General features: G+C 49.2%; 1 protein-coding gene across 1 annotated transcript in view; it reads right to left on the bottom strand.

Annotated features, from left to right (window-relative positions):
• Positions 1 to 14,373, bottom strand: part of LOC146808461 (transient receptor potential cation channel subfamily M member 2-like) — a 3,976,112-nt gene that overhangs the window by 414,824 nt on the left and 3,546,915 nt on the right. The window contains exon 32 of the mRNA XM_085623954.1: positions 13,036 to 13,137. Within this exon, the coding sequence (XP_085480080.1) occupies positions 13,036 to 13,137 (102 nt within the window). The remainder of the gene's footprint in view (positions 1 to 13,035; positions 13,138 to 14,373) is intronic.

Below are 14,373 nucleotides of genomic sequence, written 5' to 3'. Positions count from 1 at the left end.
CCCCCCGGAGCGTCTGAACCTGACGGCAGCGCTTATAAGCCATTCGAATCATAGTCCGGCGCTATGTAAACACTCATGCCTAAACCCAGTTCATAAATACCAACGTCTGTAAGCAACTGTTTCTGGATTCTGACGAACGATTTCCTATAAATTGGCGCACACCCATTAGCTCAAAATTATTAGCTACCCTACTGTTGGTTTTTAAGCAACTTAATATCAAAATGAAGAGTTACAAACTTGCCTTAAAGTAAGAGTGTGTAACGTGCCATGGGATTGGCCTGAGGGCTCGGATGAGAACTACTACTACACTGCTTCCCCCTGCTGGCTATTATGCGGTACTGCATGGGCGAGAGGCAGCCCCCGAGACGAGCTCTCCAAGCAGTGGACGGTTTTGTTGTTTGTGTGGGTCTGTGTGAGAGCTGTGGTGATTGGGCCCTCAGGCCCTCATGCATACAAATGAGGGACGCAGGACACTGGATTACTGGTACGGTAAACTGGCCAGGAGCACGTGCGCTCGGCCCCTTTTATTGTCAGGGTCACCTGACTCGTGACGCCTGTGGTGGGTGGGTGTTCAGTGTGGGTTACAGTAAAGTGGAACACTAGAATGTATCCAGCCGGATACTACATCCCTCCCAAACTTTAATGAAAGTTAAACCAAAACGAAGTCCAAACCTGTGGGAGAAAACACACAAGTTGCAAACAAAACATGAATTGGCGATAAAGACTTCCACGTAGTCTCTTTGCTGATGGTCAACTGCCGGCGAGGGTATTCGGACAGCCGGGACCACTCCGTCTCCTTGGCACGATGTCCGAGTGCTCTACGGATGTGTTCTTTTGGACTTACACCGTGGAAGTGCGCATCACAGTCTCTTTCTTGTACCGCCATCGGTGGAAGTGTGGGTGAAATGATGGTGGACCATTGTTATTCAACTTTCTGCTGTATGCCCTGGTAGAGGTGTTTCCTCCAACTAGTAGTTGACTTCTTACAGGACTCACCGTTGCAGGATATCCCTCTCACGGATACCCCTCTCTCGTGGGTGTCCCCTCTCACTGGACGACCCGGAGGCCCTTTTGTTGCCAGGCTTCCACTGGAACAGTTGACCGCCGCCTTGTCGCTCCAATCGCGTTGGAGGAGTCGCTACGGGTCCTCTTTCCGTGTCCAAAGTTCCACCTAAAAGGGTGCTGTTGGCACTTGGTCCTTCGCGCTCTGCCTTGTTCTCCCATGAGCTCCAGAGCCAGCTTCAACAGTCCATCTCTCATCTTGGGGACCCGCTGCCACCGGTGTCCCTGAGGCCTCTGCCCCTTGGATGTCCACGGTCCTGTTTCCGTGACTTCCCAGAGGTGGTTGTTACCAACGGACCGGCCTGCTCGTGTCTGTCGTCCCCGGGTGACCTTCGGGTTTACGCATCGACGTATACTCCCAGTGGGGCTGATGTTGTTTTCCAGGTACTAGGTCTGGGTGCCCATGCACCTTCGCACTTCCCTCTTCGGGTGTTCTCCTTCTGGTGTGTGCGTGTTGATCTGTCACGCACACCTCTGTGCTCTTCTCCTTTCCTCTCCGGGTGTTCTCCTTCTCCTTCCATTGCGAGGTGATCCAGTCTTCCTGCCTTATTGCTCGTCCTTACCAGGCTTCTTCGTGTGTCGTGCACTCTACGCGTTTCCCTCTGGTCTTGTCCCGCCACTAGGACACTGTCTTCCTTTCACTCTGTGACTGGACCGATCATCGCGACCTTCTGTCTCGTAGTTGCTTCTGATTTCGAGTGATGTAGATGTTGCTGGACCTCTTGTCATTCTCCTCCTGGTCCTCTTTGCGGACCTCTCATTGACGTCCCTCCGGACTTCCTCTTCTCTCCGGCTCTGACCTCTTGGCAGGTCAGTGTGCTCTCCGACCTCTTGTAGGTCTGCATCCTCCTTGCGACCAACTGGTGGTCATCGTCATCGTCCTCCTTGCGACCATCTTGGTGGTCGGCTTCGTCCTCCTCGCGACCATCTGGGTGGTCGGCAACCTTCGCGCGACCATCTGGGTGGTCGGCAACCTTCGCGCGACCATCTGGGTGGTCGGCAACCTTCGCGCGACCATCTGGGTGGTCGGCAACCTTCGCGCGACCATCTGGGTGGTCGGCCTCTTCCTCCTTGCGACCATCTTGTTGGGTCAGTGCTTCAGCGCGCTTCTGACTGCGCCCTTTGGTTGCTTCGTTGGACGCACTAGCTGCGTGTTATCTTCAGTCCTTTACTCCTGAACCGTAGCCGCTGTTCCTGTGCTACCATGTACCTGCTTTGTGTGATGTTATCATTTACTCCTGGTGCGTTCCCGCGCATGGCCTTTTCATCCTTCTAGGCTGTGTGATTGCTTGGCGTCACTCTGGCGTGGCCGTGTCTTGCGCACTCTTCATGCACTTGGCAGTCCTCACTGTCCAGTGTTGCCTTCCTTTTCTCTCTGCTAGTGCTCTTTGTTCCTCAATTGTGTTGTGCTGCAACAGCCGGACCTGTGCTGCACTGGTTATGTTCACTAGTTTCCTAGTAAGAGCCTGGACTTGGCTTCTTCTGTCCTTGGCACTGATTGTGGGTTGCAGCAACCGGTGCTCTTTGCTGCAGGCTTGACTTTCCACCATGGGCTTTTCCAACTGCAGTGGCGCAAAACGGCCACTAGATGGCAGTGTTGTTTTCTGTTCCTTAGCCTCGGAAGCTTTCCTCCTGTTGTGGACTTCGTGCTCCGTTTTAGGAACCTCACTGCTTTCCTCCCGGTCCTTCTTCCTGCCATGCCTCCCCGGGTAAGTCCTATGTACTTTAGTTTCTCTCCTGTTCTTGGGACAGCGTTATTTTGTGCTGCTACTGGTCACTATTACGGGCATTGCAGTTCCGGTTTCTTCTTTTCTTATGCACGAGCGCGCAGGGCACTTGTGCTGCAGACTTCACTACAGTGAGTCTTTCCTTATTGACATTTACCCGGCCGTGCAGGGGGGCGCAATGCAAGTCTAGTGCTCGGGGAAGGAGACCTTTTCCCCCTCGTGCCTACGCAGCTCAACTCTTCAGCAGCGCTGGCCGCACACAGTCTATCAGAGTTCTCGGATCCTCGCAGCAGCCTGAATCACTTCCTTCGCTGCATGGTGGAGGGCTGGAGCTGCCGCTGGGGAACTCTCCTACTTCCCTCGGGCTGCGCAGGGATTGCACCCTTCTCAGGAGACCCCTCGTCTCAACACTCCCGGTGAGTTTTGCGTCAGACTGGTGAATTCACTACTGGGCAGAGGGGGGGGTGCACTCGCTGAACACCTCGCCGCTTTTACGGGCGTTATTCCGAGTCTTAAGGCGGGCTGCCTCGCTGGGGGGGGGGGGGGGGTTTGACGGCTCCTGATCGGCCGCGGGCCGCAAACACTTCTTTGTGCTCCCCTCCCACCCGCAGCAGCTTCCTTCCGTTCTCGCGCGGGGTGGTGGACGGCGATGCGGCCGAGACACTCACTTTAATATGCGGCCCCCCCACACAAGGAGTCGCTGCTTCTTTCTTCCGCCGCACTGGGGCATAGGCTGGCGCTGTGGACGGCCAGCGCTCTCCCGGACACCAGTCACTTTCGCTCGCTGGGGGGGGCGGAGGAGTGGGTAGCTACTCCACTCCCCGTTCGCCTCGCAGCAGGCTCACCTTCAGACGGAGGGTCATCTCCTCAACACGGGCGGGCTCCGCTTGGGTCTCTCACTCCCCCGGGCTCTTCACACGCCCTCAGCCTGACGAGGCGTGTGGCGCTTCATCGCAGGGGGGTAAACCAATTCGCCGCAGGGACCTCCGGAGCGGGGTGGGCTCTCACAGCCCCTCGCTCGCTAGCCGCCTGCCTGGCGGGTCGTCGCGGCTGATGCGGGTGAGCTCCCTTCAGCTTGCACTTCCCCCCTACAGCTCTTCCACGCAGGGGGCGGATCGAGGCAGGCACATGAGGTGCGGAGTGGGCTCCCGTCACCTCGCTTTCGTCGTATAGGCCCGGGGCTCTTCACATGCCCCGCGGGCCGGTAGGCGGGTGGCGCGCCTCCTCGCAGGGGGGGGTGCCTTTTTCACGCGGCAGCTCTCTCTCCCCCTATCCCTTCATCTGCTGGGCTGCTGCACACACGGGCACAGCCCCCTCGTCGCCAATGTGGTGATTGGGCCCTCAGGCCCTCATGCATACAAATGAGGGACGCAGGACACTGGATTATTGGTACGGTAAACTGGCCAGGAGCACGTGCGCTCGGCCCCTTTTATTGTCAGGGTCACCTGACTCGTGACGCCTGTGGTGGGTGGGTGTTCAGTGTGGGTTACAGTAAAGTGGAACACTAGAATGTATCCAGCCGGATACTACAAGAGCTAGGCAGCATAATAACATCGCCGCTCTCGGAACAGTGCACAAAATTCCAAATTTCCAACCAATTGTTTTTGAAGACCTTTTAATGCACAGTACGCCGCAGCATCTCATGCCTGGGTGCCAGGCACGCGCCATTCCTTGTTTGCAGCTAGAGCAGACGAGATCTCAGTGGGATGAGAGGAGGGGCCATCCGTCGATTATACTCAGCCTCTTCCTGGGAGCTGAAAATGTATTCTTTTTGTGCAGTTTTTCTCTTCTGGAGAAGGCCCCCTCCGTGCGCGCTCGTTTTTATTCGGAACTTCTGTTTCTGAAATCTTTTAGGTGCCATTTCGGAAGAAAATACATTTAACAACGTAGTGGTTTCGGATGCAGCGACCATGCCGCCGCTGACAGGCGCATTAAGGGGACGTGCAAGCGGCTTCCTCATTAGATGGAGCACAGATTGCTGTAATTTCGCCAATCGATCACCGAATTGTAGATAAGAGCCTTTTGTGCACGCGCTCTCTGATCTTTTTACATGCGTATCCTCACGTGCAGGGATGGCTTCAGTCAGAGGGTTCTCGTGTTTGTATTTGGAGAGAAAAATACAGCGAATGACCCGGTCGAACATCTTTCTTTTCAAGAGCAGCATGAGGAACGTCTTGTTAAACAAGCACACCACTGCCCACTGCCTTTCTCCGAGGCGAAGCAGAAATGCCTCGGAGAAACGCAGCGGTGGTTTCAGATTCGGGGGCGTGGCTAAAAAGTAGAAAGAACAGCACGGAACACGCCCCCGAATCTGAAAAAGACGGAGCCTATTTGGAGGGACGGCTCTCTCCTCCAATGGCTGGCCTCCGTTTAGGAAGCCAGCCAATGGAGGAGAAGCAAAAAGAGAGGCGGGCTAAATAGCCACTCTAGGAAACATTAAATCTCCGACTTCCGGTTCTGCCTTCGGCAGACCGGTAGTCCTCGACCTAATAAAAACAAACTGTTGCATTTAGTTTTAATAGAACTGTACAGGTGCTTCCTAGTTGGCAGATGTGCCTGAAACAGGGCATAGAAACCCTTTTTAGTTGCACATTAGAGGAAAAAGTGTTTCTTACTGGTGGTTAGGTACTACTGGCTTTGTTTTACTGTGACTGGAAGAAATAGCTGAAACACAACATGATGATAAAACAAGCATTGGCTCACGGAGAACATCAAAGCGGCCGTGCGGCCTCGAAAGTGAAAGTGATCACGATCAAGCGCGGCGTGCGCCCGCGCACATGCACTCAAGCTCTAGGCCGGCCATGGTAGCATTTTTTTAAGCCCTCACTAAAAGTCTCGCCAGACCAACGCATGCGCTGGGTCAGGCAAGACCTAAAAAGGGGTTTTGGGCACAAAAGGCAGCGCAAGTTTGGAGGTAAAATCAACTGGAGGTTGTTGGAGCCTTTCCTTGCCTTCCATTGACAAGCACGCAGTTACAGGAGGAGGGACAGGAAGAGGACCAGGTGTTAGAGGATATAATAACAGGGAAAATAGGATTTTTTTTTTTGCTCAGTGCTCCCCCACAGGGAGCAAACTCACTGAGCTAACATACAAACAAGAGTTAACAAATAGACAGGAGGCAGCCTGCCAGGATGTGACTGTGAAATTACTAAAAGGGGAAGCTTAAAAAAAGACCTCAATAACGTTGCAGACCGTCGCTCCCTGGACGAATTGAGAAATGAGCGAACAGGCACAGGATTTAAATGATAAATACAGCACATTAAGAAATCAGTCTAAGGGACAGACGATACCACCGCCTAAATGACATAATGCAGAGTAGCGCAAAGAATATGATGATCATTCTGCTGCTACCACACATTTGGGATATGACCATGTATGCTTCTCAGACGAAGCAGGACATTTTAGCCTTACAAAATGCCTATAACGGGACAACGTGTTTCCATTGCCATCAGCCAGGACAAATATTTTTACAAAACAAGGGAACCCAGTATGTATAGGTTAGGGACCTTGTGTAATCGTTAGCTTTAAGTACAGTGGTCCCACGACAAGGCTAATTGAAAGGTTTAGATAAATATAGACCAGGAATCAGTGCTATATTGTTTATTGTCCAGCCGGACAATAGAATAGTTTAATGGTTTCAAATACAGTAATTCAGACAGATAAAATATGGTGGGACTCAAGCCTGCATCCTACCAACCATATTTGGCAAACAAGGAAAGGGTAACAGAACCAAAATGTGGAGTTAAATAAAATAGAGACAATACAAAAAACATATAAATAATAACAAGGAAAAAAGGAAAAAAAGGCTCAGGCAGGAAGTTTCTGTTTTCAAATTGAAATGAACGTAAAGCAAACACGTATGACTTTCAGACACCAATACACATAAGGAATGCTTGAATGAGCAAGTGTATAGGGTGTGCTTATTGGTCGACGATGTTTTGATCCCCTTTACAACGATAATGGGATCATTCTCAGGACATTTGTTTGCATGTGCATGCATGGGAGAGGTTAAACCAACAGAAGGAGAGAGAAGGGGGGGAAACAGCACCCGACCCTACAAAGACCTAAATCCCAACAGTTATATATATGTATCTCACTAACATCTGATTAACTGATGTCCTGTAACTGTCTCTACGCAGGCTGACTTGTACACAAGGAACCTCCATCTGAGCTCTAGTGTGGTATAGGTTGTATCGTATCCATTAAAAAAATTATTTTGGTTACACTTCCTTTTTTTGAGCACATATAACGCAGTAGCAATTTATATCTAGGTCCTGAACAAGGCTAGACATTTGTAGGGTCATGAGAGCCGAAACATGTAGACCACGGTTGCAGTTATTATGTTAAAACTGCTCTATTTGCACAGTTTTTAATCCTGACATCATGAGACAACCATTAAAGAATTCTATGCCTTCTGATAGTTAAGTTCAGTTCACATTAGCACATCTTTTGCTTTAGTTTGCGCTGCGCTCATCACTCACATCTTACAACAATAGCTCTTCATTCTGGGTTTTAGGAACCCCAGGCTAGGGATATCACTAATAAAAACATCCCTGTGCTCCTCCCTCACAGTGAGGGGGTTGTAGACCTCGGCTGTACTAGGATTTACAGCCGGAAGGAGGTCTCAGATGATGAAGCATGTCACCTCGGTGAGTGTTGGGATTCCGTCCTTTAAGGTAGGACTTCCTATGTAGGTTTAGTTCGTTGATGCACGTATAGGCACATAGGTTATCAAAGTTTTAGGTGACTTTCAGAGACCCTCGGTCTTGTTTGTGTTGTATATGTAGGTTGGGGATTTAGTCTTTAAACCTCTCCCTTTGGCCCTCCCTTCCTGATTTTGTACTGACATAATCTATACACCATGAAAGGAGGACAATGATACCTCCCCGGTGGATGGAATATTTGCTTGAACAAAATGACCACCCGAAGGTTACATCATATATTGTGAAGATGTTAAAAAATAACACCAGGTAACTTCCACCAGAGACTCCCACTGGCCCAACAACTCATGAAATTTTGCTGGCCAATGTCCCCTAACGAACCACAAAAATCTACAAAGCTTGTCCTCAATTGGCTCTCAGGGCCGTAGTCCAGCAGTCTGAACATGACCTCGAGTCATGCATACCTTGAGGCACGATGGGCAGTTTGATTGTTAGTCCACAGGTACTTATATATATATATATATATATAAACGATTACATATGTATAATTTACTCTTCTTCAAGAAGCAGCATTCATGAATTCTCCAGGACTGTTAAATTAAATATATATCTCAAAAATACTAGTATTATCTAACCTTAGACAGAAAAACACATGCATAAACATTGTAGGAAAGTAAGAAGAATATCTCCTTATTCCAAAAAGATCTCATACTCTGTAGCGCATGACTTGAAAACAGCCTTAATCATTTCAGACACTACCTCTCAGACAGTCTAAAGCATGGCGCTTATACCACCGTGTTCCAAGATTGAACAAAGGAATTACCTATGCCTTCCATGCAAGGAGGTATCTACGAACCTTTGTATTCCAAGAATACAATCATGGTTGTTCAAAATCAAAACACTCATAATACATATGCAGTTAACGTCAAGTAAGGAAAATGAACTGCTAAAAATACGCTGGTTAGAAAAAAGCAGGCAATAGTGAAAGATAGCATTGAAGGATAATAATGGCTATGAGCCCACCTAATGGGGATATAATATAGTCCAAGAAGGACCAATCTAATAGCAAACAAGTAGACTGGTGAAGTAGTACACATACAAGCTACACAATAGACAATCAATACTCCACATGGAGTAAGGGGTATACCATAAAAGGTAGGAACTCTTGAGACTAAGCCCCCCATCAGAGTAAAATAAAAGACCAAAACAGGTGTGCAGCTGCAAAGACCATTCTGAGATCAGAAACCGGAGGCAAACACTCTCTCAATAAGAAAGAAGAAGTGCTTAATACTTCAACACCACAAGCAAAACAACAGTGTAGGCAGGAAATAAAGCACAAGTTACTTACCTTCCGTAACGATATATCTATAAGAGAGATTAGTTAGTGATAGATTCCTTACCTTAGATTTACCCCCAGGCATCAGACTGGATCCGGAAGGTTTTCGTCAGCAGTACTCTTGCGCGTCGGATGGTGTCGTCGTGTGGCTCCACGTCCGTCGTAGACGTCGTGGTCGCCGGTATGACGTCACGGCAGCTACTTAGAAGCCGCCCTCGCACTCTGACGTCAGTTCTGTACATGACTTTTCACGCCAGGAACGCAGAGCCATGCAAGATACTGACCACTGGTGCATTGAAACTAGAGCCCTGAAAGGGATGACCTTAACCGTAGAAATCAGTTCAGAACGGGGAGAATGGGTGGAGCGGTAAGGAATCTATCACTAACTAATATCTCCTACAGATATATCGTTACCGAAGGTAAGTAACTTGTGCATCTGAAAGGGACACATTAGTGATAGACCCCTTTCCTTAGAATAGATACCCCAGCGATACCAACCCTGGTGGTGGGTCTGCAAACTAAGATCACACCAGAAAGTCATGGAGAACAGAACGGCCAAAAAAGCCATCTTTCCGGATTTGGCTTGTCAAGGCAATAATGCTTAGTAAAAGTTTGCAGCGAGGCCCACCTAGCTGCATGACAGATGTCTTGCAGGGGGACACCACGTCCCAATACAGTAGTAGCTGCTGTCGCCCTGGTAGAATGGGCACGCAGCCCCACCGGAGGCTCCTTCTTAGCCAGAGAATAACAGGCTTTGATACACAAGACAACCCCGCCAGAGATAGTCCTCTTGTGCACAGCCCGGCCTTTCTTGGCGCCTACGTAGCCAACAAAGAGCTGGTCATCCACCCGGTACTGGTGTGTGCGGTTCAGGTAAAATGAGAGCACACGTTTTGAGTCCAGACGGTGGAGCCTCTCTTCCTCTCTGGAAGGGTGCTGAGGCGGAAAGAAAGTGGGCAAGGTAATAGTTTGCCCGATGTGGAAGGCAGTGACAACCTTCAGCAAGAAGGAAGGACGAGTGCAGAGCACAACCTTGTCCGGATGAACCAACAGAAAGGGACGTTTACAGGAAAGAGCCCGGAGCTCACTCACGCGCCTAGCGGAGGTAATGGCAACCAGGAAAGCAGCCTTTAAAGTCAGTAAATGAAGAGGACAGTTGTGAAGCGGCTGAAAAGGAGCTCACATCACGTCTCACTGCGGCATCACAAACGGAGTAGGAGGGAAAAGGTGTGTAATGCCTTTGAGAAATCTATTTACAACAGGGAACTTAAAAAGAGAGGGCTGATCAGGGAGCCTGAGAAAGGCTGACATTGCAGAAAGGTAGCCCTTAATAGTGCCCAGAGCAGAGCCCTGCTTCGCTAAAGAGAGAAGGAATAGGAGTTCTTCAGAAAGAGGAGCAGAAAGGGGATCCACTGCCTTTGCTGTGCACCATGCCACAAATTTGTTCCACCTGCAGGCTTATACCGATTTAGTGGAGGGACGCCTGGCTGCTAGAATGACATCACAGACTTCAGGAGGCAAGTCAAATGGAATCAACTGTCGCCGCTCAATCTCCACGCAAGGAGGAGACTGGACAGGTTCGGGTGGAGGTCCGTCCCCTGCTGCTGCGACAGATGATCCTCCCGAAGAGGCAGTCTGATTGGGGATCCATGCTCATACTGAGTAGCTCGGAATACCAAACTCTTCGAGCCCAGTCTGAAGCCACAAGAATGACTTGGGCCCGGTTGCGCCTGATCTTCTTCAGCACTCTGGGTAGAAGTGGTATAAGCAGAAAGGCGTACAATGCAACGCAACGCCACTCGCGACGAAAAATGTCGCTGAGCGAGCGCCGCCTTCGAAATTCCAATGCGCAGAACTGCTGACATTGCGCGTTCTCTTCGGTGGTGAATAGATCTAACCAATGCTCTCCCCACTGTTGAAAGAGACCTTGCAACCACCTCAGAGTGAAGACGCCACTCGTGATCCATCATGCACTTGCGGCTGAGTTTGTCTGCCCTGTCATTAAGGGAACCTGCCAGGTGTTGAACCACCAGGGATATGTCCTGATGTTCCAGGTATGTCTAGAGGCTGAGGGCCTCCTGACATAGGGTTCAGGATCCGACCCGCCCTGTTTATTGCAGTACCACATGGCGGTTTGTGTTCTCCGTGTACACCTGCACTACTCTTCCCCGGACAGAGGGAAGGAATGCCTTGAGTGCAAGATGAATCGCCCGAAGCTCCAGAAGGTTGATGTAGAGCTCGGACTACACCGGAGAACAGAGGCCTCTGATCTCTGCCTCTGCCATGTGGCCACTGTGTGCTCTGGTTGGGGAAGGGAGAGGGATCTGCCGTTGACCCAATCCTGGTTCGTGAGCCACCAGTGCAACTGTCGTGTAGTGCCCTCCGAGATCTGGACGTAATCGGACACTGGAACTTCAGGTCCAACTGCAGAGCCCGCATATGCCACCTGGCATGATCGACTAGCAGGAGGTTATGAGGCCCAGCAGCCTCAGGGTCATCAGGACCGAAACCCGGGATAGAGGCTCAAAGATCGGAATCATAGCCCGAATATCCCGGACTCGCTGTTCGGGAGGATAAACCCTAAACCGCGTTGTGTCCAGAACCGCTCTGATGAAGAGAAGCCTCTGAGAGGTGATCAGGTGTGACTTTGGCACACTGATGGAGAACCCCAGCGATTGCAGGAGGTCGGCCGTAGTCTGGAGGTGGGAGTTGACAGCCTGGGCGAACCTGCCTTCAACAGCCAGTCGTCGAGATAGAGGAAGACTTGAACCCTTGATCTGCGCAGATGAGCTGCGACGACCACCAACACTTTCGTGAACACCCGAGGGGCACTGGTAAGGCCAAAGGGGAGCACGGTAAACTGAAAATACTCGTGGCCTACCATGAACCGCAGGTAACGCCGGTGGTTCGGCAGGGCTGGGATGTGAAAATAAGCGTCTTTTAAGTCCAACGTATCCCATTCAGTCTCCAAGGTTGAGGGCCGACAAGACCTGAGCGAGCGTCAACATCTTGAACTTCTTCCTTCTTTCACTCAAGGGGAGAGGGCACCCCCCAGCACCCCCCCTCTCTGCCCTAGAAATATCTGCAGGAAAATAAGGGGGAGCCACTCCAATATGGCAGAACCCCGGGCCACAAAGATCAGATCCTCCAGATCGCGCCTACTATAGCACTCTTACACCCCTTACTGACTAGCAATCACACACTTCGCAAAGCTATCTTGCGTACCTCACAGTGTACTACCAGTCACACACTACCAGAAGCACTCTTACACAGCTCACAGACTAGCATTCACACACTACTGGAAGCTCTCCTACACCCATCACAAACTAGCAATCACACACTACCGGAAGCACTCTTACACCCCTCACAGGCCAGCAATCCCACACTACCGGAAGCACTCTTACACCCCTCACAGGCTAGCAATCACACACTACTGGAAGCACTCTTACACCTCTCACAGACTAGCAATAATACATGACCAAAGACACTCCTACACCTCTCACAGACTAGGAATCACTTACTCCCGGAAACACTCTTACACCTTTCAGAGTCTAGCAATCACGCATGACTAAAAGCACCCTTACACCTCTCACAGACCACTAATCACACACTACCGGAAGCACTCTTACACGCCTACTGAACTCCACTCACACACTACTGGAAACATTTTTACACCCTTCACATACTAGCTATCTCTCTACAGACAGTACTACCCACAGAGTAGCAGTTAAACACTACAAGAAGTACTTTCACATCCCTCAGAAACTGGTACTCAAGACAGACCTAAACGTGATTGGTAAGAATGACTGCACACAGAAGTGTCATGCTTCACTATTCTTAGGCAGTAGCTGTAGCCCACAACAGAGGCAGTCTGAAAAAAAAGACAATAGGTATGTCTTGCACTTTTAGAGATATGCCTGACCAACATTTGTTGCCCATGCTTGGTAGGTTAAGTTGTAGTCTTCCATTTCTTTCTTTTAAAGTGGCTGAAAGAATGTTATTTTACTTTCAATTTAGACATGAATATTGAGCTTGTAAAGTTGTATATAACTTAGATGTATCCCTCCACAAGGCTCATATGATAATTAAACAATGATATTTAATATTTTAGAAACAAACCTATAATATAATTATGTTGCAGGGCTATTTACTGGTTAGACATCAGATTACGGTCTTCGTATATATAGTCACCTGTGTGCTCTAGCAATATGTGACATGCATAAAATGTGAATTGATTGTAAGTACAGACCTCAAATCCTTTTTCCAGTTGTTCTTCACACCTTTCCCAGTATTCCTTCTTCAGGATGGCTTTCAGTGAGGATGGTAACTTCTCACCTGGCTGCAATATGCCCTGAAACACAGGATGACATTGGTGAATGAATGTCTGAAACATTAAAAACTTGTAGTCCATCACACATCCCAGGTGAAGGAATCAAAGAGGAAAAAAACGGACCTGTTAAAAAACTTGTGGTGAGTGAGGTACAGGTGAAAATAGTTTTAGAAGTAAAGAGGTGCTTATTCTGGAGTGTGGATGGTTTGGGAAACCTGCTTGTTTCCGCTAAGAAGAAAAGTACTCGTGCCCATAATTGATAGAGACCAGGATTACGTATAAAAAGACTAGAGGTGATACAACATAACCCTACGTGATGGACAAGGCATAAAGATGAAGACTGGAAGTGATACAACAGAGCCCACCGTGATGGACAAGGCATGAAGATGAAGACTGGAGGTGATGCAACATAGCCCACCGTGATGGACAAGGCATAAAGAAGAAGACTGAAAGTGATACAACAGAGCCCACCATGATGGACAAGGCATGAAGATGAAGACTGAAGGTGATGCAACATAGCCCACCGTGATGGACAAGGCATGAAGATGAAGACTGGAGGTGATACAATATAGCCCACCGTGATGGATAAGGCATGAAGATGCTGCAGGGAGACAGGAATAAAGAACATAACAGACTTCAAATGATCTGGGGCAGCAGTACTGTGGGCCACATACACACCACTTATGGCAAACCTCTTGTATACACTGCAACCCAGGTGTCCCCATCCCACCTTCTTTCACCCCACCTGTCCTACCTGCTCAACCCACTCTCCCAACACTCCTGTAACACAACCCTCTTTAAGATGTCTCTCTCCTTGCAATGACGGGATTTGCAGGTGTACTAACAAGGTTAGAACCAAGCAAACTCATCTTGCATGGGTGAAAAGGGAAGCCATCACCGAGAGGAAACCAGTGGAGAATCAGGACCAGAAACTGTAAACTGAGATCTCACGGTGACTCCAAGTGGTCACCTTGGGCAGAAGATTCATTATATGTAATACCTCAGAGGACAGGGTGGTAACAGGTGTAAAAAGGAGCCCCTGAATTATGTAAATTATGCTGCTACCAAAAAGCATTGGCAAATCCAGTAGGCCTTGCCAATGCGAGAGCTATTGCCTTAGTCAATATATATTAGTCAGGTAAGAACACATATCTAGTGGTGCACCACCAAACAATAAGAGTATTAAAAGTCCAATCAAAGGATAGGTCTTTCCATTTCTTCTTTATTTCTTTTCAAGGCAGCCACATGGTTTTGTTA

This window comes from Triturus cristatus, chromosome 8 (assembly GCF_964204655.1).
Source record: "Triturus cristatus chromosome 8, aTriCri1.1, whole genome shotgun sequence".
Lineage (NCBI taxonomy): Eukaryota > Metazoa > Chordata > Amphibia > Caudata > Salamandridae > Triturus > Triturus cristatus.
The sequence above is the reverse complement of the archived record's forward strand: the minus strand, read 5'-3'. Positions and strand labels throughout refer to the sequence as shown.